General features: G+C 48.8%; 1 protein-coding gene across 1 annotated transcript; it reads right to left on the bottom strand.

Moving 5' to 3' along the window:
• Window positions 1–11,916: 11,916 nt before the first annotated feature.
• LOC124678770 (cellulose synthase-like protein D3) lies at window positions 11,917–13,882 on the bottom strand. Its single transcript, XM_047214628.1, has 3 exons — window positions 12,923–13,882; window positions 12,486–12,816; window positions 11,917–12,374 (listed from the first exon to the last, which is right to left on the bottom strand). The coding sequence occupies exons 1-3, from the start codon at window positions 13,880–13,882 to the stop codon at window positions 11,917–11,919; spliced, it is 1,749 nt and encodes a 582-aa protein (XP_047070584.1).
• Window positions 13,883–26,041: the final 12,159 nt, after the last annotated feature.

Here is a 26,041-nt window from a genome sequence, read left to right as displayed (position 1 = left end):
AGAAATTTTTGAGCACAGCCGATGCAGTAGGCATCGACTTAAGGATATAAAAGCCGATGCATGGCCATCGACTCAAGAGGAATAACTGTTACGATCAGAGGGTCAATGGAGCACGAAGGGGGGTTTTAATGGAGGAACTCCTCAATGGAGCAGTTTAAGGGCTCAGATCCTCTCTTCAAGAACAATGCCAAGAGCAGCCTGGACATGCGGATCGGGTCAAGGATGGATTGCATGAGATCCACCAAAGGAAAGGAGCCGATCTAGCCGGCAAGGTGCGGAAGAAGCCGAAGAAGCTCGGGGGGGCAGCTCACCTTGAAGGCTCTCTGCTCCGGGAAGCCGATTTATGTTCAAAACGGCTGGTTCCGCATAAAGAGCTCCCTCGGACATAATCAAGCCCGAGTCCATACGGCTAATTTGTGTATCCTCATCTCTGCTTTGCCTTGGCTGAGACTCGGGGGGCAACAGGCCTGGTCGATGCTCCATTGAGGAACCGATTGGGGTACCATCGGTTGATCTTCGTTGCAACCTTCTTCACAAAATAATGAGCGCTCGCTAAAAGGGATCGCTGAAACCGGTGGGAGAAATTTAAGGGCTCTCTTGGAAATCCCACAGTATCTACCGGAAAGAGAATCATCAGTTGAAGAATGGAAGGGTAAATGTCGAAGGACCGATGCGTTGCTATCGGCTCGTTACGCATTGGCAAAGGGGACAAATCGGCAAGATCAGTATGAGAGGAAATCGGCTAAGATAAGCTAAAAGGAATCGGCAAAATCAGATTGGGGAAAGTTCTTCATTGATAGATTTCTTACATAAGGAGCTGATTGCTCTCAAAAGGAAGTACTAGGGGATACATGGCCCCATCTACTGCTACTGGTCCTATGCTAGATGTCCTATCTACGGGCCGTCGCTGTCCTCGCCGTCGCCGTCGTCGCCGCTGTCGGCGCTACTCCCGACAGGCTCGTCGTCGCTCCAATGGCCGCCGACCGGGCCCTCATTGTCCTCGTCTTCTTCGTCAGCATCGTCATCGTCACTGTCGAAGTCGCTGAGGTTTCCCGGCCAAGGGCAGAACCGCTTGGCCGGAGGCTCGTCGGAGGAGGTGTCGTCCTCCTCCTCCTCCTCTTCTTCCTCCTCCTCCTCCTCGGGAGAGGGGAAGTCATAGGAGAAGCGATCGTCGTCGCTCTCCTCCTCCGTTGTCCCATCGGCGAGGAAGCGGAGGTCGCTTTCCCCGTCGGTCAAGGACTTGTCGTCCTCTGACCAAAGGGAGAAGTCATGGCTAGACTCCTCCCCGGCCGCAATGGCGCGGCGGATGTTGGCTGCGTGGACCTCCGCCGGGTTCGGCTCCGGCGTCGGCTCGCGAGACGAAGAGGACTGGGTGGAAAGATCCGATGAAGCAGAGGAGGAAGAGGACATGGTGGCGCAGGAGGGCTTTTGGAGCGCTAATGCGAAGAAGATGCAGGAACAAACTGTGCGGAGCGGTTAAACAAAAGGGGATATAGTGGAAGTTTAATGCCACAGCAGTTTCCGAGGAAGTGGTGCCTTAAAAAAAAAAAGCTGCCGAGTCACGCGGAGAAGTTGAGGAGGCGGGGCATCATGATGACGGATACTGCAACGGTTCTGCCACGACATGACCCGACGAAAGAAGAGCATAATGATTTTGGAAATGTCATTTCCAAAACCAGGGGGGCATGTGTTATCACCAGAATTTGACCGAGTCGGAGGTGGGCCGTGATCAAGATGGACGTGAAGAATATATATATAGAAGAAATACGTGAATCGGCCTTTTATACCAAGTTGGGTTTAATTGCCCGTGTATCCGTAATATATTAGATCGCATCTTAGTTTAGAAGTTAGAATCTTACTCGTGCACGGTTTGGTGCACGCCCACATTAGAAAGTCCGCTGGACTATAAATATGTATCTAGGGTTTATGGAATAAACAACAACCAACGTTCAACCACAAACAAATCTCGGCGCATCGCCAACTCCTTCGTCTCGAGGGTTTCTACCGGTAAGCACCATGCTGCCTAGATCGCATCTTGCGATCTAGGCAGCACAAGCCTGCCCACGTTGTTCATGCGTTGCTCGTATCGAAGCCTTTTTGATGGCGAGCAACGTAGTTATCTTAGATATGTTAGGGTTAGCATTGTTCTTCATATTACATGCTTTCGTAGTGCAACCCTTGCATGTCTAGCCGCCCTTACACCTATCTTAGGTGTAGGGGCGGCACCCGCTTGATCATAGTTTAGTAGATCTGATCCGTTACGGTTGCTCCTTGTTTCATCAAGGATTAGTTTAACATCCGCAATAGTTAGGCCTTACAAAGGGTTGGAGGATCCAGCGGCGTGTAGGGTGGCGTTTGCTAGCCTCTAGAAAGGATGTTCGGGGATCAACCTCGTGTTGGTTTTTAGGCCCTGTCTAGGATCGGCTTACGGTCACCGTGCGCGAGCGCGAGGCCCAATCGTGAGTAGGATGATTCGATTATGCGGTGAAAACCCTAAATCGTCGTAGATCTAATCAGCTTTATCTTGATCAAGCAGGACCACCATATATTCGGACACCTCGTCCGGATCATGGGTGGATCGGCTCCTTGAGCCGATTCACGGGATAAACCGAGAGCCGATCGAGGCTCGTATTTAATGTTTACGTGTGTGCCCCGCAGAAACTAAGCGAGGCATCATCCACACCTTCCCGACCGGTATAGGTCGGTGGCACGCCCTCTGTGATAAACATCGGACGTGCGACCAGGAGGCTTTGCGGGCCGTCGCTCTGAGGGACTGGGGCCAGCCGCAGCCCTAGTTGTTCCCGGCTCTACCGTGTTGCCCGTCTCTGCCCGCCAGGGGGTTTCTGACGTCAACAGATGGCCCAAAGAGATCCAAATGAAGGAGCTCCAAAGGCCTAGATGTGGAAACAATACTCTTGATGGGATGCTTCTTCTTGAGTTGCTTTCCGGCTACACATGCACTACAAACACGATCTTTCTCAAAAGAAACGCCGGTTAGTCCCACAATATGCTCATCCTTTAAGAGTTGTTTAAGATTCCTCATGTTAACATGACCAAGGCGGCGATGCCACAACCAACCTTCGTCATGCTTGGCCGCCATTAGACATGTGGAGAAGGAGGGGCTCTCTTTCGAGAGGTCAACCACGTAAAGGTTGTTCTCCACATATCCAACAAGGACCAATTTGAGATTGTCGCTCCTAAAGACTTGCACATAATATTTAGTGAAATATGAATTGTAACCGAGCATCGGCAAGATGATATATAGAAAGTAAGTTATAGCCAAGGTGTTCAACAAGCATAACCGTCTCAAGACACAAGTCCTTAGAGATTGCTACCTTGCCATACCCAAGTACCTTTCCCTTTGAGTTGTCACCAAAGGTAATGCTTGACTTCTTGTTGATATCTTCAATGAATTGATCAAGCACACCTTTTCCTCCGGTCATATGATTGGTGCATCCACTATCAAACACCCATTTTGGACCACCGGAGGAATACCCCTACAAAATCAAGTAGAGGATTTAGGAACCCATCGATTAATGGGTTCCTTTGCAATGGCAACAATATCTTTTGGTACCCAAATTGAGTACCCTCTATAAGCATAGCCATTAGGAGGGCCAACATAGTTAGCATAGACATCACCATAATAATCAACAAATAATGCATAGTGATCGTTTGGCCCCGTGCGGTCACCACTAGTGGCTTTGCCCTTTGAGGCTTTGCCATTGTTAGTGACCTTCTTGTTCTTATCTTGAGCGGGTTTCTCCTTCTTGTAGTTGTTCTTCTTGTGAGACTTGGGAACATATCCAAGTCCATACTTTTGATTGTTTGACCTTTGCTTACTCAAGAGGTCATCCAATCCCATCTTGTTCTTGGCGGTGGTGAACTTTGCAAGTTCCTTTGTTAACCTAACATTTTCCTCAAGAATAGATGCATGCTCACAAGAGGATTCATTAGGATGATAGTCGAGACCATATTTAGTCACCAAGGATTCAAGATATGCATTGGTCTCAACATGCAAAGAGAGTTCCTCTTGTAAACGAACATGTTCCTCAACAAGCTTAGCATGCTCACTAGTAAAAGATGTAGGGGGACTAGCATGCTTTTCAACAACAATGGGATCCTTCATTGATTCAAGTGCTTTCATGTAGGTTTCTTGGAGTAGGTCATGGTTCTCTCCAAGTTTCTTGAGCTCATCCTTTACAAGCTTGTTAGCTCTTTCAAGGTGGTCAAGATCCCTAGTGAGAGAAGCATGAGCAACTTCAAGTTCCTCTTTTGAGGTATGGAGCACTTGAGTCAAAGATTGAGCCCTATCAATAGTTTCTAGGTCCTTAACTTTATCAAGTTCATAGGTTTCAATTTGTTGCTTAAGGCCTTGAGATATGCACCTTTCGGTTTTTAGCTCTTGTCTTAGGAGATTGAATCTCCGTTCCTTTTCATCCAATTGATATTCTAATTCCTCAATGGACTCATCCTTTTCTTTGAGAGAGTCCATCAAGAAATCAAACTTGACAAGAGCATCACCACGAAGGGTGCATCTAACATTGTAAAGTTCCTTAAGCACAATTAGTTCATCTTGATTTTCATTTTCATCATCAAGAACACTAGATAGGGAAGGTGGAGATTCCATTACCTTGGTTTCCCTTGCCATAAGACAAGAGCCAACGAGTGTAGAGGGGGAAGAGTCATCGGAGTCATCATCTTGAGTGATTCTTGCCATGAAGGAGGAACCAACATCATTCTCCGTGGAGTAGTCCTTGGAGTAGTCATATGTGAAGAGTGACCCGGGCTTGGAGAAAGCCAAACCGGCCACCCCGGCCTCCTTCTCCTCATCTTCATCTTCATCATCGGACAAGTACTCGGCTCCAACAAAAGCTCTTCCCTTGTTCTTCTTGAATCGATCGTTGATTGGGTTTGGCTTCAATCTTGGCTTGACCCCTTTGATGAATCTTGGCTTGTCTACCCTTTTCTCATAAGGGCACTCATTTGCAAAGTGGCTATCTTCATCACAATTGTAGCAAGTTCTCTTCTTCTTCTTGTCATTGAGGAGCATTGGAAACTTTGCCTTGTATTTCTTGGCAAAGAAAGCAAAGTCGGTAGCCATGTCACTAGTTGAAGTCATCTCTTCTTCTTCTTCAATTTCATAGTCTTCTTTGCTTTCATGGTCGGCTCTAGCTTTGAGAGCAAGGTTGTGTGACGCTTCATGGTTGTGTGAGGCTTCATCAACACGGTTCATTGCCTTGAGCCTCTTTCCGGCTTTGGCCATGCTTTCATTGGCGGCCACATAGGAGACTAGATCATCGGAGTTGAGATCGGCACTCTTGGTCATGATTTGCAAGTTGAGTCCAAGGTTGGTGTCTTCTTGTTTGACGGCAATCATAGCAATGACCTTGGATTTTATGAAGGCTTCGTTCATCTCGAATCCGTCATTGTACTTCTCAGCACCAAGTCCCTTGACCCTTACTTTCGGAGCACCAAGCCTAGCATAGGCATCGAATACGGTTTCTCCATCTCGAATCATGAACTCGGTAGGCTTCTTGCTTTGCGGTCTCATAGAGAGCTGATTGGATCAAATCGGTTCCCTCTTGGAGTACTACGATCCGATCCCACAACTCTTTAGCGGAGACAATGTCATCGACTTGATCAAGAAGCTTGCGGTTGATGCCACTTCTAATCTTGTCACGTGCGGATGCATTGAGTTGACGGTTGTAGAACTCGGTGGAGGTCAACCGAGTAGGATCTTGTGGCTCCCGATGTCCATGAACAATGAGCTCCCATAGCTCCACACCTGCAGCTGCGAATATGAGATTCCATAGCAGATTTCCAATGTGGAAAGTGAGTTCCATCGTAATGGGGAACGGTCCCACTATGGTTTATATGAGGCATGGGTGAAGTGTTTCGGGATAGTCATGGTTAACATCATGGTAGGATTCCTTAGAGACCGAAGCCCCACTAGGAGCTCCACCCGCAGCTTAGGTTCTTAAGCATGGCAGTCATTTCGTCATTTGGTTTTGTAGCTCATCCTCCTTTTTCTTCTTCTCGGCATCATATGCCAAGAGTCTAGATTTCATCTCTTTAACCGAAAGGTTAGAGTCGTCATCTAGACCCTCGAAGAGTTTATCCATCTCACTCTTAAGGCGGTGAAGCCCTTAATAAGAGTCCAGGCTCTGATACCAATTGAAAGTATAGAGATGGTAAACCTAGAGGGGGGGTGAATAGGTTTCTACAGATTTTAATTCTTTCTTTGCAATATTAGGCTTTGCGGAATATAAAGGTGAGCCTAATGCAAACTAGGTGAAGCAACCTATATGAGGATACAACTAACTCAAGCACGAAGGCTCTCACAGGCAGTTAAATCACAAGTAAGGAGTTCGGTTAGAGATAACCGATAGCACGCGGAGACGAGGATGTATTCCCGTGTTCCCTTGCTTTGCAACAAGGTACGTCACGTTTGGAGGAGTGGAGGTCCCACGAAGGATTCCCCGCGCCACGAAGGCTCACCCTATTCTCCGGAGCCTATCCCACGAAGGAATAGCTCACTCACTTGTGGTAGACTTTGAGGTAGCCTCCAAACCTTCACAATCTTGCCCGGAGCAAATCCACGGCCCGGATGCTTCCGGACTCCTCTTGCCCACCTAGGGTTTCCAAGGAACCCTAGGAAGCAAGCTTCTCAATGAATACAAGGGGGAATGAGATTTGGCTTGGTAGAACGGTAGATCGGGTCCTCCTCTAATGATTCCCCGGAGGGATTTGAGTTTGGGTGGAGGAGGAGGGAGATCTGAGGCTTTTGGTGTTTCTAGCAATGGAGTAAGAGAGAGAGAGCTCAAGAACAGCTTATAGTATGTTGCCTAACCCTTCCAAGGTAGAAGAAGGGGTATTTATAGTGTTCTTCAAAATCTGGCCGTTGCCACTTGCCACCTCGAGCATTCTTCCCGACAAACCCGGTCGGACCGGACCACGGACCGGACAGCCCGGCCGTGAGGCCGGTCGGACCGGATCGGTGACCGGAGCACCTTTGCGTCGTCTCGGCGCTTCTCCGGTTGGTGCCCGGTTGCTGCCCGGTTTCCGACCGGCCGACCGGACGGAGCGCCGGACCCGCCGGTCGGAGCCCGGTTGACCGGGCCACGAACCGGACCCCGCTGGTTCCTCCTTTGGAGCCCGGTTTCCGACCGGTCGACCGGCCAGCACGCCGGACTGGCCGGTTGCTGGCCCGGTTGGACCGGGCTGGTGACCGGATTTCTCCTGTAACCCCTTTTTGATTGTTGTTGAAATGGGGGGTCTCCTTTAGCCTTCTTGTTCCTTTGATACACCATTTACGCCTCATTGCCTAATACCTGAGATTATCCTTATAAACATATTAGGCCAAATACTTTAGCACGGTGTCATCGTTACCAAAATAATGGATAAGGGTGAAATACCCTTACAAATTGGCTTCCTGGATGAACATGTGTATATGAGGCAACCCCCTGGTTTTGCATATCCCAGTAAACCTGATCATTATTGTCGGCTCATCGGATCTTTGTATGGCCTGAAGCAAGCTCCTCATGCCTGACATGCTCGTCTCAGCTTTTTTCTTGGCTCCCTGGGGTTCGCTCCGTCAGTGGCCGATACTTCTTTGTTCATCCTTCAGCTCTTAGATGTGACTATTTACCTCTTGGTATATGTTGATCAGTCAGCTTCGTTATGAGTTTGTTGTCAAAGATCTAGGTGCTCTACATTACTTTCTGGAGATTGAGGTATCATCGCCATCTTCTGGTTGTTTATTCCTTCGGCAGCGCAAGTATGCTCTTGAGCTCCTTGTCTGTGCTGGCATGCTTAAGTGTACTCCTCTGACCACTCCTATGGCATCATGTGAGCGTCTCAATGCTACTGATGGTGATGCTCTTTCTTCTGATGAGGCTAATGAGTATCGTAGTATTGTTTGTGGTCTTTAGGTGCTCACAGTGACACATCTCGATCTGTCCTTTGTTGTCAACAAGGTGTGCCAGTACCTCCATGAGCCCCGCACTTCTCACTGGTCTGTTGTGAAGCATGTCCTTCGCTATGTGCGTCATACCCTTGACAGTGGGTTTGCAGCTCCGTTCCTTCTCCTCTACACTGCTCTCTGCATTCTCTGATGCAAATTGAGCTGGCAGTATGGATGATCTGCGATCTAGGGGGGATATGCTATCTTCTATGGAGGTAACTTGATCACCTGGAGTGCTCGCAAACAGTCCACTGTCTCGCGGTCCAGTACTGAGTCAGAATATAAAGCTCTTGCTAATGCTATAGCAGAGCTTGTCTGGGTACAGTCATTGTTGCAAGAGCTTGGTGTGGCTCAATCCTAACCGACGGTTTTGTGGTGCGACAACATTGGTGCAACATATTTGTCATCTAACTCAGTCTTTCATGCAAGAACAAAGCACATTGAGGTTGGTTTCACTTTGTTCGTGAGCATGTTACCCAGAAGTAACTACAGATCCGATTCATCTCGTCTAAGGATCATGTTGATGATACTTTCACTATGCCACTTCCTTTACAATTATATGAGCATTGTAAGCGCAATATCAACTTGATATCAGTTGAGATTGAGGGAGGGTGTTAGCGTATGTAATCGTATGCGTATAGGTCTTTTCATTGTACATCTTATATACTATATGATAAAGAAAGTACCTACCCAACGAGGCACCTCGGGGGACAGCCAATCTATTCTACCCGCCAAGGCTATTATAGAGGTGCGCAAAAAATTGAATGTTTTTAGATCGAGATTTTTTTTTTACAAAATGATGCTCACAAAAGAAAATATAGACAAACTAAGTGGAACATTTTAAGAAAGGATAACATATAGACGGTCACTAGGCCACATAGGAGAGCCGTAGCCAATTTAGTGGGGAGGGGAACATTTCAATGTATATAATTTTATATGATTATATTAAATTTTTCTTCAACTCGGCCAATTTAACTTTTACAAAGCCCATTTCTCTACATAAACACACCGACCCGATCCTCTCAAATCTACAGAAGGACAAAGTATTGAAGAACTCAATACAACAACTTTGCTAACTCATGTATTACAGTGCGCCACCTCGATCCGTGCGAGTGCATCCATGCTGATTTTGACACATACAACAAGGAATTAACATATGGGACATCCTAATCAACCAAGGAAACTAGAACCCGGTGCCACGAAAGCTGCTAGAAGAATTTGCATCTGGTGGACTGATGGTGACTCATAGGAGGGATATGGTTATGGAGATGAGGCGTGATCAGATGAAGACGATGGTGGGCGTTCTTCCACGACGGTCCATAAGGCCCTTGTCAAATGGTTAGAGATGTGCGAGCACCCAGAAGTTGAAGAAACCGTCACCGATGAACTTGCCCCATCGCGGGTTGTCTCTATAAACGGTGCGGGCGAAGGCGATGGTGATGACGATGATTTTGATCATGCCAATGGTTATTGGCGGGATGAGCAGACACGACCACTTGACGACATAGAGATCTAGATAGAAGTTCCTTGTCCTCCTCGACCGCCTTGGCCGTCAGTGTAAAGGAGATCTCGATCAGGACCATCACCTTGAGCATCCCCTGCACCACCACGTGAAGGTGTGCGCTTGTGTCTGCCATCAGGTCAGTTGTCCATATAGACAAGGTCATCAAAGTCATTACCATGATCCTAGCTTTAGTTAGCTAGGTCGGGCCCTCGACCGGTGACACTAACTGAGCCCGCCTCGCCTAAGGTTATCCAAACACTAGATCTGTTCTAATGATAGTAATTTTTGTGCGCTGGCCTCGTTGGGGGTAAGGGGACTTTTTGTAGTGTTTGGAGAGAAGGGACCGAGCAAGTCGGTGCACCGACCCAAACCAGAGTTGAAGCAGATTTCTCCGGTGTTGATCGAGTCGGACACCAAAAATAATCAAACTTGCACGATAGCCTATTCCGGTATTTTTCAGCACAAGACCGGTGTCCACCGAGATTTTTGGAGGTAGAATCAATTGACCGTAGCTGGAGCCGGTTTCGTAGAAAACGCCCAAAAAGATATTTCTCCAAAAGCCAAAACTCTCCTCACTTGTGTGTAGGATGTCCCCGTTAATCTCATCAAGACCACCCATTTTAATAGTGTAGTGTTTCCTATTTTACTCAAACAAGAATATAAAATAATAAAGGCAAAACACATGCACTATTTTCTTTATCAAATGAGCGGTCTCCAATCAGCTCCGGTGTCAACCAAAATAACGATTAACGGTAAATTACCCTTACAAAGTGGCAGGAGCTAGGGCAAGTATTGTACAAATTTTGAATCAAAACTTGGCTCGGCCAACATTTTCCCAAAAAACTTGATTTGGAAACGATCCAAATTGTTTGAAAGAGGGGGAGTGTGCTAGAGGGTGCATTGTGGTGGTTTAGGTGTGGAGCAAGGGTCCCCAAGTTCTGTAAAAATAAGATTTGATCTTTATTTTAGTATTTTAATTTCAAAAAGGCCAAGAAGAGCTAGTGTTGATATTTTTGAAAAATAGGAGTGAAAATTATTTTGTATAATTTATTTGGGGTTAGTTATGTTCTCTGCCCATATATGAGCATTGCATAATTTTCTCACTTCTAAAAGATAATTTTTGATACATTGAATGATAGAATCGCCATTTCCAAGTATTAGGTAAATATGAAGGTCTAAAATAATAACAAAATTGTTTTAGAAAATTTTATTTGGCAGGGAAAATGGATGATATAAGGCATAGATCCCATTCCTCCAGTATTTAGAAATCAGTTTGAAAATATCTTCGTCAACCTAAAGTAAGCTTTAATTGAAAGATAGTGAAAGAAAGATTTTTAAGGTATTGGATAAAGAGGTGAACTCTTGAATTTGATCTTGGGTAAGCTTTTTCCTGTTTATATTATAGAGAAATCCCATTTGTCTTGCTCTTAGAGCACACAAGAGTGTGTCGGTCAACAAGTTACATAACCACACAAAAGTTAAACACAAGCCAGACAGGACAATTCAAAAACTTTCTGTTGGCACAAAACTTTCGATGCTCATTACTACCATAGTGTTGTTATAATATGCCTCGGTGTCTCGATGAGAGTTGATACTCTCCACGGAATCAAGCATGGCAGGTTCACTGACCGCAACGGGCGCGCCTAGGGTGGTGGTACCGCCGTCGTCTCCCTGGGGCCTACGTTGGCGAAGCGGGATCACTTTGCAATGCCGCATGGCTGATAAATGGCACGCGGAATCCCCATCCCCCTGCTGCCCGGTAACAGCGAGCACGCCTCCCAAGGCACATCGTCTGACTCCATCCCATTTGTGGAGATGGTGGATGACACGGATTTAGAGACTTCGGACAACAGTAGATCTTATTTATTTTAAGGAGCTCGGTCAGAGGCAGGAAGATCTGTTGGAGAAACAAAAGTTAGTGGAGGTCTCGTGAGCAAGTCACAGTTCATCGCATGGTGGAGGTAACAAAAGGGTTTATACTTTCGATGCGGATTTGTCCAAGCCATTTGCTGCCTTCATTCAGTTAAGTTGTAAAGTTCCCTGGACGGAAAATGTTATGCTCTGTACTTGATTTGGTACAACTAAGAATTAAGAAACATCATGCAAACTTTGAAAATGAGTAGAAAAATGTCAGTAGGTTAGGGAGATGAAATAGACAAGCTTTTGGTGAGAAGGCGAACATTTTCGATGTATACAATTTTATATGATTATATCCAATTTTCCTTCAACTCGACCAGTTTAACCTTTACAAAGCCCATTTCTCTACATAAACACACCACGACCCAATCCTCTCAAATCTACGGGAGAACAAAGTATCGAAGAACTCAATACAACAACTTTGCTAACTCATCTATTACACCGCACCACCTTGATCCGTACGAGCTGGTGTGCAGCCTTGCTGATTTTGACACATACAGCAAGGGATTAACATATGAGACGTCCAAATCAATCAAGGAAACTGAAACCCGGCACCGCGAACACCGCCAGAAGAGTTTGCGTCGGGCGGACTGATGGCGACCCATAGGAGGGAGATAGTGATGGAGATGAGGCCTGACCAGACGAAGACGATGGTGGGCGTTTTGCCGCGGCGGCCCATAAGACCCTTTGCAAATGGGTAGAGATGCGCGAGCACCCAGAAGCTGAAGAAGCCGCCGCCGATGAACTTGCCCCAGCGAGGGTTGTCGCTGTAGACGGTGCGGGCGAAGGCGAAGGCGATGGCGATGATGTTGATCATGCCGATGGTGATTGGCGGGATGAGTAGCGAGGACCACTTGACGACGTAGAGGTCCGCGTAGATGTCCTCGTTGTCCTCCGCCGCCGCCTTGGCCGTGAGCGTGAAGGAGATCTCGATCCCGGCCATCACCTTGAGCAGCCCCTGCACCACCGCGTAAAGGTGCGCGCTCGTGCCTGCCATCACATGAATGAATTGAATTGTCCAAACAGACAAGGTCCTCAAGGTCAGTATCATGCATGATCCTAGCTTAATTAGGTTGTTAAGAGTGAGCAGGATGCGCGTGCCTGAGATGAGCCAGAACTGCTCGTTGCGCCACCAGTCCTCGAGCTCTATGCCGGACCACTTGACCTCGAGGACCCCAAGCGCGATGAGGGTGATGGTGATGGTGAGGAGGTAGCAGAGGAAGGCGACGTTGAGCGTCTGCACGATGAAGAAGCCGGAGAAGAGGGAGAGCGCCGGGATGAAGCAGTAGGTGAGCAGGAAGATGGAGGTGAACGGGTAGATGCCGACGTTGAGGTACGCCACCCGCTGCAGGAACATGAGTCTCCGTGACGCCAGGAACGCGTTGTTCCGCGAGAAGAAGATCTCCACCGACCCCGTCGCCCATCGCAGCACCTTGAGATCGATGGATCACCGTTGGTATAGGAAATGCAGGTGGTGTAACACTCATTGAGGAACAAATTTGGGTGGTGACACTTCTAGAGAAATCGAAGGAAAGAACCTGGTGCAGGCGGTCGGTCATGTTGATGGGGGCTGTGCCGAGGAAGGCGTCGCGCTTGCTGATCCAGTAGACGGAGCGCCAGCCGCGGTTATGCATGCGGTAGCCGGTGACCACGTCCTCGGTGACGGAGCCGTAGATCCACCCCACGCGCTCGCCCCACTCTGTCTTGTCCTCGTACCAGCAGGAGATGACGGAGACGGCCTCGGCGACGGTGGGCGGGTCGAGCGGAGCGCGAGGCACGGTGAGCGAGCCCGGTGGCCTGCCGTGCAGTATCGCCGGGTGGTCGGCGATGGGGCGCGCCTGGAACTCGGCGACGGGGATGGACGCCAGCATCGCCGACGAGTTGCCGAAACGCCTGGGCACCAGCTGCGCCGTGAGCTCGGCGTCGAAGTCCTCCGTCTTGAGCGACTGCGTGTCCGACTCCGGGTCCTGCTTGAACGTGGTCACCTTCTTCTTCTTGAACATCCAGCCGGTGTACTCCGCCGTGCGGGGCGGGTCGAAGCCGTAGAGCGCGAACCGCCGGAACATGCAGCCCGTGCCGACGTACATGGGCCCCTGGAGGCCGTCGAGCGCGCGCATGTTCCCGTCGAAGAAGACGGTGTTGTGGTTGGCGTAGCGGTCGGATGGGTCGATGCCTTCGAACCTCTGCGGGAACTGGATGTAGCAGATGCGCTCGCCACCGCGGTCCATCATGAAGCACATGGCCTCGCGGACCGCCTGTGCGTTGTTGATGTAGTGGTCGCAGTCGAAGTTGAGGATGAAGGGGCCATTGGACATGACGGCGGAGCACCGCACCAGCGCATTCATGGCTCCGGCCTTCTTGTTGTGGTCGTACCCTGGCCGCTTCTCCCTTGACATGTATACCAGCATCGGCAGCCGGATGTCCACATCGCTGTAGTCGATCAGCTGCTCCTCGTAGTGCATCCCGTAGAGTGTGTCTGGTGACGGCGGCCTCAGCATCACCTAAATGTCAAGACTCAAGAATGTAATGTTTGTGGCTATGTTTGGTGGATGCATGGGTCCACGCGCACCCACAGCCACAGTGCCGGCACGCCGAAACAACCCACCCACCGGCCAATCAGATCGCACGCACCACATCTCCACCCACAGTCCAGCCTCCCGACCTCAGCCAATCAGCCTCTCTCTCAACGGGGAGCGATTCCCCAATCCATCCGCCAAACCCTAGAGCTCCACCTCCACCTCGCCGGACGACGCGCCGCCGGCTCCCGTCGATACTCCTCCCATCCATGTCGCCTCGATGCTGCTACCCCACTCTTTTCTTCGACCGCCACCACTCCTACAACACCGCGTAGTCCCCAATGCATGGACGCCGCCGCGTCTTCCTCTCGCGCCGGCCATGTTGTCCGATTCCTGCCTGCACATTCTGCCTAGTCGCCTGCATACGTCATGATGACCACAACCTTGCCTGCGCTACGGCATCTTTGCCGATGACTCAAGTTAACGGCGTCTCTCTAAGATCTAGAGTTGTCGCCACACATCTACCAAACGAGGTCGGCACGCGTGGATCACGACATCCGCATCGGCGCCGAGCTCCAGATTGATTGCAACAGACTCACCAGCTGATGTGTGTGTGTGTTATACAACTTGGTGGCACTATAGGTAAGAACGACATACTACACCTCCTATTTTCACTCTGTCAATGCTCATGCTAAACTCTGTACATGGTTTGCCGCACTACTGACGTAGTATCATGCATTGTCTCTCTTCTACTGATTGCTTTCCATTCGATTTTGCTCAGGTACTGGTGCTGCTGGTTGCTGACCCGACGTGGTACTGATGCTGTCCACCGGACCTCCGGTGCTGCTGTGCGTCGGTGGTCGCTGTCCACTGATGCAGCTCCTGCCAGGTCGCCTCGATGCTGCTACCCCACTCCTTCTTCGACCGCCACCACTCCTACAACACCGCCTAGTCCCCAATGCCAGGAGGTCTCTCTTCCTCTCTCCATTACTCCCTCTTGTTCTCGGACTGCGCCGTGTATGTCGCACAGTGCGATTCATGTTCGGTTCTGTTTATTATCTTGTACGATCAGTTACTGTTCTAGACTTGTTGTAGGAATCCTATCGAATCTTATACACAGATTTGAAATTTCAGAGTTTCATGCTCGAAATGTTTTCAGCACATAATTCTCAACTATATTGAGTTTTTTTTTCTGTAATTGAGCACATAATCTGTTCCAGTTTGCCATCCATGTAGATTCTTGTAGTTGCAGATGCATGTCTTGATGCAGCATGAATTATTTTAATACCTGGGAATTTGTCCATTTCCGTGTGGGGAAGAACAACCAGAAAATAATGTTCTTTCTTTGGCTTTCCTTCAGTAAATTCCCAGCTGATTGTCTAACTCATGCGTTAATATGCTGCAGCATTGTATTTCGACTTGTGCTCCTCATCTCTGAAAGTAAGCAACTTTTGGTCCATCTCCCTCATCATCTCTAAGCTGCTCGGCAAGGACCAGCATTTTAATGCATTCTTTCATTCGATCATGCTCAGGTGGCGCTGGTGGTGGTTGTGCTCTCCTCCGGAGCTCCTGCAGGCGTCCATGTCGCCTACATGCTGCTGCCCCTGCCTTCTTCGACCACCACCTCTCCTACAGTACCACACGTTCCCCACCAAGAGGTCTCTCTTTCTCTCTCTCTCTCCCCTGTCATGGTCAAGAGCGAATCCATCGCCCATGTTGGATGTAGATTCTTGTAGTTGCAGGTACATGTGATGAACAACAATGTGGATTGTTAATATCTGGGATTTTTCCATTTCATTGTTGGAAGAACAACCAAATAAATTTGTTCGTTTTTTTGGCTTTGTTTTAGTATTACCGTGACTGAATGTCTTATTGATGTGCTAATATGTGCTCCATTTGTTCCTTAATTTAAGACATTTTAGCAAGCTAAATTAGCTTGCTAAAACGTCCTATACTAACGAACAGACAAAGTAGCTCAACTTGTGCCCTTGAATAATATTTGCATCTGGGCCTGGTTAGTAGAGATAAGGATGCTGTAATTTGAATTTACATGTCCATTTGCCAAATTCATCACTTCTTGGCTTTGCAATTTTCTGTACCACTTATTGGTGCTGGGCTGAACTTGATCATAGTGACTGTGCTGTTTTGTGATTCAACAAGCAAAATGCTGCCTTTTTAAATATGAAAAACTGGGCTGTGCACTCCTACTACTAGTATACATGAGTGCTGGCTATTACTTACCATCATGTTATCATTCTACCATTTGTTCATCTTGCTCGTTGAAATATGCGGCTGGATTGTGTGTTTGATTGTCTAGAGGTGTGTTGTATGCAATCTTACTGTTTGTTGTTTGAATTGTGGCCTGGATGTCCTCAAAGGGGCAAAGGTCATAAGGCCAAATTTCGGAGTGTGATCTGACCATCATGCCGATGATGGACATGCTGGTTTAGTTGTATAATTAACTCGGACTGTCTGTGGCCATGGCACTATAATAAGTGCTGCTGTAAGTACTCTTTTTGTGCATGTTTTGATTGAGCGAGGATATTTTTATTTCCTAGTTCCCTGAATTCCAGGGATGAATTAATCCACCTATCTAATATCTCTCTGTCTTGGAATGAATGTAAACAAGTGTTGATCTCTGTCTCAACTGAAAATAAGAAACACTAACCTTGTGTTCCTTGCTTGTTTGCAGTTACAATGTCTGCTCGGGGCTGAAGCGCGTGAAACAGAATATGGGAGGGAGGTTTCCCAGCTTGTGATTCTGATTATATAACGTCTCAAGGTCTAGGCTTAGCACTTCTATTGTGATAACGTCCCAAATCACACATGTTTTGTTCAGCTGTATGCACAGCTACTGTATTTGTTTGATCTGTGATCTGAATGTCCTATAAAGGGCAAATGTCATGGCCAAATTTCACACACTTGCTAATTGAACTACAATTGGTTTATTAGCTTACTTACTACTTTTTTAATTAACTTCTAGATTGTTTTTTGTGTGATCTGTGAACTGTGATTGGAATGTCTAAAAAGCAAGTAGGTCATGGCAAAATTTCTAAACGCTCTAGATAATTGACCTTTTAGTTGAAGCTTAACTAGGTCTAGACAGACGTGAATTTTTGGATTACCCAAAAATGAGAAATTGTAATGTTCATAATATAGACTTACTATTCACCATATAGAAACTTCCATTTTCACAATATAGGAGTGAGTAGACGCTAGCAACATTCAAAGAAAGAAAAGAAAGAATTGATCTACCTATTTTTCCCGTGCTCATCGTGTCAATGCGCCACGGTTGTGCGGGTACGTTTCCTGCCCCCTGATCAAGTTACACTGAAGAAGCTAGCTAGGACGTCTCGGATTGCAGTTTACAAGCGAGCAGAAATTCAAGGGAAAAAAAGAGAGCATCCGATGCTATATTTTATATTTTAGGCTCGTAGACGTTTGAAAGCTACTGGTTTCCCAGCTTGTGATTCCATGCATATATGTAATGTAATAAGTCCCGTCTTAGCACTTCTACTGTAGTCTGAATATGCAGCTGTATGCAACTATGCATACCTAAGTACTGTTCATTTGTTTGATCTGGTGTGAACTGTGATATGAATGTCCCAAAAGCGCAAAGGTCATTGCAAAATTTTGAACGTTTTTGCGAATTAAACTTCCCTTGGTTTTTTATTTTTAGCTTAGTTACTACTTCCCTTTTCTTAACTAACTAGGTCAGAGCCTTTTTTCTTTTCCTTACAAAATTCTTAAATTTCCTTTGCTTTTTTTAGGCTCCAAGAAAATGAACAAAAGAAGAAGAAATGCGAGGTAGCTAGCTACATTCAGGAAAGCAGAATGAATCGATCTAGCTTGATCGTGCACTTTATATCTAGCTCGTACGATTCCCGCCTTGGGTTAATGTGCCACGTCCTTGCGTACATCTATAGGCATATATCAGCAGATCAAGCTATCTATGCGTATACCTGCCTATCTAACTATTTATACTGATCTATTAAGAATTACACCTCCCGTTTGAAAATGTAAGGTGTTGAATTATTTTATTTGGTTTATCCATTTTAGATTGTATGTAGTCTATTTTTATGTGTAGGTTCACTCACTTTGGTTTGTATCTAGTCTATTTAAAAAATATTTAAAACATCTTATATTGATGCATAAAGGAAGTAGCAACATGCACACTAAAGGCGCTAGCTAGGCAGTTCAAAAAAAGATGCCAAGAACAAGTGAAGTAACTCAACGGCACAATGATGTCCGGCGGCTTTCTCAATTCTTGTAGCCTGCTCTATGTGCGAGGAAAGGGTTGGCCAGCTTGTCCGCCTCTGGTTGTTAGTTCCCGCCAAAGTCCATGTCCGGTTTTGCCGGATGGAAATACCGGTGTGGCCGAGCCGACATTGCCCAGGAGGAGGCATTCATCTTTGCCATCAGGGTCACCAGCATGGAGTGAAGAACGGCTGATCCGGGCTTCCTCGCCGCCAAGATTCAAAGTGTAGCATCCATGTAATCAAAGGGCATGATGTCTTGACTCATCATCCATCCTGGCGCGCGGTATACTACATGAGAGGGGATTAACTTTTGCTTTCTCCTCCCTAAGCTACAAAAAGCAGACGAGGTAATCACACAAGATTAATCATAATCCTGTATGAACAGGGCCGGCTCTGGCCCAGGGCAAGAAGTGCGACGGCCCGGGGCCCAACCAAAACGGGGGCCCATTATTTCTGGCACAGTGCATATAGGAAAAGGTAGAAGACAAAAAATTTAGCCCATCTAGCAAGCACGCAGCCTAAATTAGGCCCATTTATAGAATTCGCCCTAGGGCCCTCCAAATCCTAGAGCCGGCCCTGTGTATGAAGCACAACCTAGCCCTTTGTTTCTCTAGAGAAAAAGCAGCAACGGCTTCGAGAAAGAAAGTAAGGAACAAAAAAGGACGCAAAAGCAGGAAATCTATCCATTGTCTCCGTATTGCAGTACAATGATTATTTGGCTGCTCAAAGTTTTTTGAGCTAGTTGCATGCAGAACTGCAGGAAGTGTGAGGAGTAAAATGCTTCGCTCGGCCCCGCATCGCTCTGCTCTGGGGAGACTCGGGCAGTGACGAAACCCCTAGCCACGAAAGCCCCCTCCCCTCCTTCCTCTCCCTTGCCGCCGCCAGAGGAGACCGCCGGAAAGTTGGCACATGTTGCCAAGGACGGTGGCGGCAAGGATCTTGCGGCTCTGCTTCTCTAGCAGAGCGCTTGGGTGCCTAGGGTGGCGGCCTCGTCGGGTGAGGGTGACGGGGGTCTTGGCGGCGGGAGACGCTCGCCGATGCTGCTGACCGTCCTTCTTAGCCACGGCGTGGGCAACGACTCTGACGTTGTTTTCGGGGGCGACGTCGAGGTACATCGAATTCCCCTCCACCCACTGTATCCGGGTGAAAATCCCAAATCCTCAGATTGGGCGGCGGCGGTGCTCTGGCGGTGTTTTCCCCCTTGGAGGTGTCGCCTTGGGTATGTGGAAGGGGGTCTGTGCTATGCTTGGCGTACAAGCGGAGGAGTTGTGGTGGCGTGTTGGTAAGGATGATATCTTCTTTCCTTTTCTTCTATGATGACTTGGTCCAAAAGCTTGCGTCTTGTCGAATGGTTGGTGTGGTGGCGGGTGACGCTGTTCGTGCCCGAGGAATTGTGGTGGCGTGTTCGAATGGCTGTACTGTTAGAGGACGTCCAAAAGCTTCCTTGGGGATCTAATTTCGTGCCCACGGATGACAAGTGTACCTATCATTTCATGTGTCATCACGTTGTCGAGTGTCTGTATTTCATGCATGAAAGTAGAGTTTTATCGTAATTTCCCGTGGGTTGTCTTGCCGTTGTTTCAAATCCATGCAATGTACGTAGCTTTGGATAAGACCAATCAAACTTGACTATTCTCCTTTCGATTTTAAACCTTGACTGGTTCTCCTTTTAGTAAACCTTGACTTGTTCTTTGAGAGCATAGTTGTGTTTAGGGCAACGACACCTAGAGTTCAGTGTCATGAAATAAATTCCTAACAACCAGCGTAAAGGTGTCTGGAAATAAATTTTATGAGACCCGGTCCATAAAGGAAAATGCTTTGTTTCAGGCGGAGGCTTCCGCGTCTCGCAACCTCCGGGTTGGTTGTGTGCCACGCGTCCTTACCGGTCCCACCTGTTTCTTATCTTTTCCATCTCTCCTTCGTCGCACGCAGGTTCTCGAGAAAAGCTTCGCCCACCGTCAGGTTCTACCGCTTGCATGCCGCCCAAGCCATCTCCCATCCCCATCTCTCTCTCGCGCCGCCACCGCTTGCCCACACACCGCCCAAGCCATCTCCCATCCCCATCTCTCTCTCTCGCGCCGCCACCGCTTGCCCACACACCGCCCAAACCAGGCACCGCCGCCAAGCTGCGGGCCGCCGTTTTCTTCCACCCCAGCCATGCGCCGCGGCTGCCGTTTCTCCAGCCCGGCCATGCGTCGCCGTCTGCGAGCTCTGGCTATTCGGGATGCGTGGCGGCGGGTGCCCGACGGGAGCGAGATGTGGTGACCTGCGGCGTACAGGGCGGAGGCTACATCACGGGACTGTGTGCGGCCTGCGGCGCCCGCCTGTAGGACCATGCATGCCGGTGGTGCTCCGTCCTCGACGGCCGCAAGGACGAAGGCCGGCTCGCCCGGGCGCCACCGCAGTCTAGTGCTGCGAGCGGTGGACGGCGGAGCTGCCAACGACGGCTGCCAATGCTGCCAACGGTGCATGCTGGAGCTGCGAGGAGCAGGCGGTGCTGCTGCCACCGACGGTGTACCCCGCCGCCGTTGCTGCAAAGGGCGGGATACATAGCGGCGATTCTCCACTGCCGGTGCTGCAAATTCCCGCCGCCCGAGCTCCAAGCCCTGTTGTCCAAGCTGCCCTCCGTCGAAGCTTCAAAAGGCGCGAGCCAGAGCTTCAATCTCCTACTGCTGGTGCTGCAAATGCCTGACGCCCGAGCTGCAAGCCCCGCCACCGGAGATGCAATCTACCACCGTCGGTGCTGCAAGTACCTTAGGCTTGAGCTTCCATGGGCGGGCGCCGGAGCTGCTAGTCGGAGGCCGGGATGCTGCAAGGGGATTCGGCGACGTGATCTTCTCCGGCGACTCCGTCTTCTCCGGCGACTCCGTCTTCTCCGGCAACGCGGTCTTCCGGCGTCGCCGTCTTCTCAGGCGACAGTGGCGGGATGTGGTGCCGTGGTGGAGTTTCAACCGGAGGTGCGTCGTCCGTGAGACGGTTGAAGACGAGAGCGGGGGATTTTTCTGTGTGTACATTATAGGACACATGGCGAGCATGGGAGGCGGAGGCTCGGTGCTTCGAAACCTCCGAAGGATTCTCAGCGGCATCCGTCCATAAATTCACACCTTAGGGCTCCCGCAATGCAGATACGGTCGCATCGTATCTAATTCCCTCCACGTCACCAAACAAAAAATTAGATACGCACCTCCTCAATGGGCTGTATCTTTTGTATAGCGCCCGTTAATAAATGTGGTGTACGCCAGGTTAACTAATCTGAACAACGTAAGCAAGTTTTCCTTGCAGAAGCCAGAAGTAGCGGGTGCGGCGTCTAAACAAATTTCTCAGTTCTCATCTTCTCGACGGCGCGGCGTCTCGTCGACCTGTGCTGCTGTGCAGCCTTGGCCAGGGCAAAAAAACGAATGCGAGGCTCAGAATCGCCCTAGGAGGCACGCGCAGGAGCGAGCATGTTGGGTGGTGGTGCCGCTGTGATTTTGTATGGGCAGGGCAGGTGCCGAGACTGCCGAGATGTCCCAAGCCGAGGTTCCGTCGCCGCCAGGATTTGGCACACAGGGGCGCCGACTGCATAGATCTGGGCGTTCGGGAGCATCGTTGATCGCGGCGGCGCGAGGCGGCAGGTGACCGCCATGTGCGGCGGTTGCCGGCGGCGAGCCATATACCAGGTCACGCGGCCTAGGTAAGCTATGGACTCAGACGTCAACTTAGTGCATGGCGCGTGCGGAGGAGACATGGCAGTCGTCGTTGAGCAAGGGAGGGAAGAAGGAAATTAATGTTTGGCCTCGGTTGCACAATAAGAGTCGTATCGAAAAGAAGATACCGCTTTCTTCTCTTTCTTCATAATTACCGTTCCACATAAGCAAAAAATCTGACGTGGCTAATTTAGATACAGTACAGGTTGGAGCGTTGGGGACGCCCTTTGACCAACTTCAGTAATACGTGGTAGTTTAGATTTAAAATGGATAACCAAATGCTGTACTTTTTTATCTCTCCTGGCCAGTGTCGGTTGTTGGAGTTAGTCCACATAAGTGAATTTGTGGACCAGATCTTATGGAATTAATTATTTTCCCTGGACAATGACGTGCTCAACGCTCTACTCGCATAAGGGCATCTCCAGCGAGCCGACCGAAACGGTCATGGGCTGTCCGAAACGGTTCGCGCGGACTGCTGAACAGTCCGTGCACGCTCCAGCGGTGCGGCGCAAACAGACCGACCCATCCGCCGCGATCCATCCACGTCCTAAATTTGGAAAACCGATGCGTTGTCCTGGACGCTGCACGGACAACACGCGTGTCCGGCCGCGCGTGCCGTGGGCCCAACTGGAAGCGGACCGATGGCAGAAGGCTGACCGGCGGAAGCGTTTTCCATCAAGGGCGCCGCTGACCACTGCGCCCGCTGCCTAACTCCTGCGCCGACATTGAAGCCAATGACTTTGGAAGCTACGCGTGCGCGCTTGACATTGATGGACATCGGTACTTAAACCACGGCCGCGGCCGCATCCTCTCCCCATTCAAACGGCTGACACCATTGCCACTTCTGCATGGTGTCGCCCACGATGAAGCTGCCGAAGTGGATGAAGAAATCCGCCACGTACCATTTTATTATGTTTTTTTACTTAAGTTCTATTAATTTGCTTCAAGCAAATCTACCAATGAGAGTGGATTTTTTGCCACCCGGTGGCTATACCACCCTGCCTGCTACCGTAGATGTGCTCCTAGAGATTCGGTTCTGGTTATGTCAGTAGCAACAATGAGGTGCTTAAACAACCTGAATGCACGTAATGACCTTATTTAGAGCCCAAATCTACATCGGGCGAGCTGGAATTTTGACAGACGCTCTGATCAACTGACACAACAATGAGCCACGACAGTTGACCGGTCCAAGCTGCATGCTCAGCGTCAGACAATCACATGCGCATCCATCCATCAGTTACGGTTTTGCTTGTTCCGCATCAATTTCTCATGTAGGTTGGCACATATCAGCTGGCTCTACACGCCCGGGTAAAAAACCAGTAACTAGAAGTCGACCGGGGCTGTATGCAGGACATGCTGACGAAGTTCATGAGCAACGAAATGGCCGTCAACTCTGTGGATATATCATTCATGTTAGGATCATTGTTGGAACCTTGTGCTTATAAAGCTTAAATGTCTAAACGATCCTTTGTTCCGTACTAAACTAAATAAAGGTTCATGTACAGCTAGCCAAAGAGGCTTAATTTATCTTGTATATTGACATGAAACTTGGCAAGAGAAAATGTTGGTAAATGGTGATACGCGCAAGCAGACCTAGAACTGCATGTCGGCAGCACGGCCATCTCAAATGATATACTTGGAAAGTGAAGCTCAATGATATACTTGGCGCGGTCGTCGCCGTCGAGCGGCTGCTCGCCGGCCAACTACGGCCAGTACGTGGCTTCTATTAACTATTGCTAAACTCCAACAACAACTTCTCTACCTCACAGGCAAACAACGCACCGGTGCATCTTCACAGTGAGCATACATGCCTCGTCTCTCTCCTCTTTATGGTTGTCTCACTCCACACGCATGCATGCTTACCATTAAATGCCATGACAAGCCAGTGCGCCAGATTGTTTGCAGAAGCTAGGTTAATTAAGAAATTGAGAGGGAGGCCTATTCCGAATCGTGATGATGGATCAAACGACGGGTAGAGCGGTGGTATATCCGTACGGTATAGCCATTCATCTGCCAATATGTATGCAACATTGGAGAAATGAGATGAAATGCAAAATGATTTGGCTAGCTCCAGACTGAATGGGTCGCCCCACTGTGCGCGGTGTCCGGGCTAGCTGGACCGCGAGACGCATTGTGTCTGCGGGCCGACCAAACGGACAGAAACGGACCGTCGGGTCGCCAATTTGGGTCGGCCCGCTGGAGATGCCCTAAGCTCCACATTTCCATCGTCAGACCTGACCACATGAGCTTTGAGTGCGGACCCATGCGCATGCATGCCAAGGCGGATGCGGCATTGGCGTGGCGGAACTAGGCGCTACGGTTGAAGCAGTACATGCATGCCAAGTACCGCTGTTGAAAGATGATTATTTTTCATCGTCGCCCAACTACATTGGATGCACCTTCTTATATATAGGTGAAACGACAGCCACTGCATATCATTTCATGCGTCTTCTTCTTGTCGGCGTGCATGGTGGCGTGCTAGGATACCTAGGCCTCCAAAGATTTCACCATCACCATTCGGTATTTAGGTAACTTCATGTACACGATTATACAGAGGCAATCCTAGAGCCTCTTGAGAACCCTTTCGAGGAGATGTTCTATGGTGGTGCGATGTTTTGAAACGAGATGGAGAACAAACTCGTGAATGGGTTTTTGGAAGAGGTTGGATTCCAACCCGGGCTCCCTGGCTTTACGAGTGCGGCAATGGGTCCGGCGGCCGGCCACTTTACATGCAAAGGTATGGACCTGTTTTCTTTTGGTTCCATGCTGCCAACCGAGGATGAGAAGAGGAGCTTTTTGCCCCCACCCCCCATTTTGCTGGAGGGAGATGTATGTATGGTGGAGGTGGCGAACCTTGGTAGGAGGTGTTCCATGTTTGTTATCTAGGTCAGCGGCGCAGAGTGAAGCACGAAGGATCCGGTCTTCCTCGAAACTTTATGCTTACAAATAACTACTTAATTAGATAGACACCGGTCGTAAAATTGGGCAGGGAAACCGAAATAGTGTGTATGCTGAAAAGGGGGGAAACTGATAATAGTTGTCTTTCCGCATGAAATAATTATGCCCGGCAATGAGAAGCTGCGTGACATGATAGGTAATAGTCCCGTTCAGGCATAAGAGTAGGACCCGATTATGCGCGCAAAAATAATAGTAAGACCAAACGGTTTAGTCATTGTTTTAGGGGCATGCAATCCGCTAGCTTTCATGGATATTGTTGGTGAAGACTTGCTAAGACGCTCACGTGTTGGAGTTAGCTAGCTGCTAGCTTGGTGGGAACATAACTCAACCGAATAGTTTTGAGGAGAATGAGCTTGTCCTTGAGCTGGGAACACGTGAGGGTGTGGCCGATGAGGAGCTAGCGGTCGACGAGGTGCTTCAGCAAGGGGATCGGGTCAGAAATGATGTAGTAAAAAATGATCAGGTACACAGACAATCTAGGGATCACCACCATCTGGTCACTCCTCTCAGTGTGCACGGGTGAACCGAAATCGTGTGGGAGTATGAGCCTCTGCCACCTCCACCCAATAATCTCTTTTAATAGTTCTAGAAGTTCTGGTCATGTCGGTACCACACCCGCCGAGTAACCTCTACCTATCCATGTCGGTACCACACCCGCCGAGCCTCGCTAGCAGTTCCCTATCCTACTACCGGGTTTTCTGTACCTTTGGTTTCGTTGTATCTTTATCTATCGGACTTTGTTGCTGCCCTTCACAATGAGGATTTAGTTCAATATTAAATAAAAATGTATAAATTTTGGTTTGACTTACACGTACGCCGCTACGCGTATTCGAGGAGGAAGGCGGTCATGGGGTACACATGCTCTGCTACATTCTCGGCAAAAAAAATGGCACCGGAAGGCCGCACATGTCGAGAGTGATAAACTATCTTTTGTAGTATTAGGCTAACTTGTGTTTGTATCGATATTTGTCTACCTTGTTTTACCATGTAATCATCCTCTATTAATTCAACAGAGCTAGCCCACGAAGATATGGCGAAGGCGGCTAACCCTGGGAGGAGTTGTTAATCTTCTCCATCTTGGTCAGTGGTGCAGAGTGAATCGTGTTGGATTTGATCTTTCTTGATGTTTAATAGTTACAAAATACATGCTTAGATAATCTGGGCGAGAAAACCCTAATTGTGTGTGTGTGTGTGCTGAAAACGACCGGGAAAACACCAATTGTTATCGAGACAATTAG

This window comes from Lolium rigidum, chromosome 7 (genome assembly GCF_022539505.1).
Source record: "Lolium rigidum isolate FL_2022 chromosome 7, APGP_CSIRO_Lrig_0.1, whole genome shotgun sequence".
Classification (NCBI taxonomy): domain Eukaryota; kingdom Viridiplantae; phylum Streptophyta; class Magnoliopsida; order Poales; family Poaceae; genus Lolium; species Lolium rigidum.
This window is presented reverse-complemented; position numbering and strand designations above follow the sequence as displayed.

What these genes read in the sequence shown, in the direction of transcription:
- LOC124678770 (XM_047214628.1), bottom strand. Translation starts at nt 13,882, where the DNA reads ATGCTGAGGCCGCCGTCACCAGACACACTCTACGGGATGCACTACGAG. An exon ending in TGACCGACCGCCTGCACCAG is followed by an intron (nt 12,817 to 12,922) that starts GTTCTTTCCTTC and finishes ATCGATCTCAAG; the next exon opens with GTGCTGCGATGGGCGACGGG. An exon ending in GCAGTTCTGGCTCATCTCAG is followed by an intron (nt 12,375 to 12,485) that starts GCACGCGCATCC and finishes ATGTGATGGCAG; the next exon opens with GCACGAGCGCGCACCTTTAC.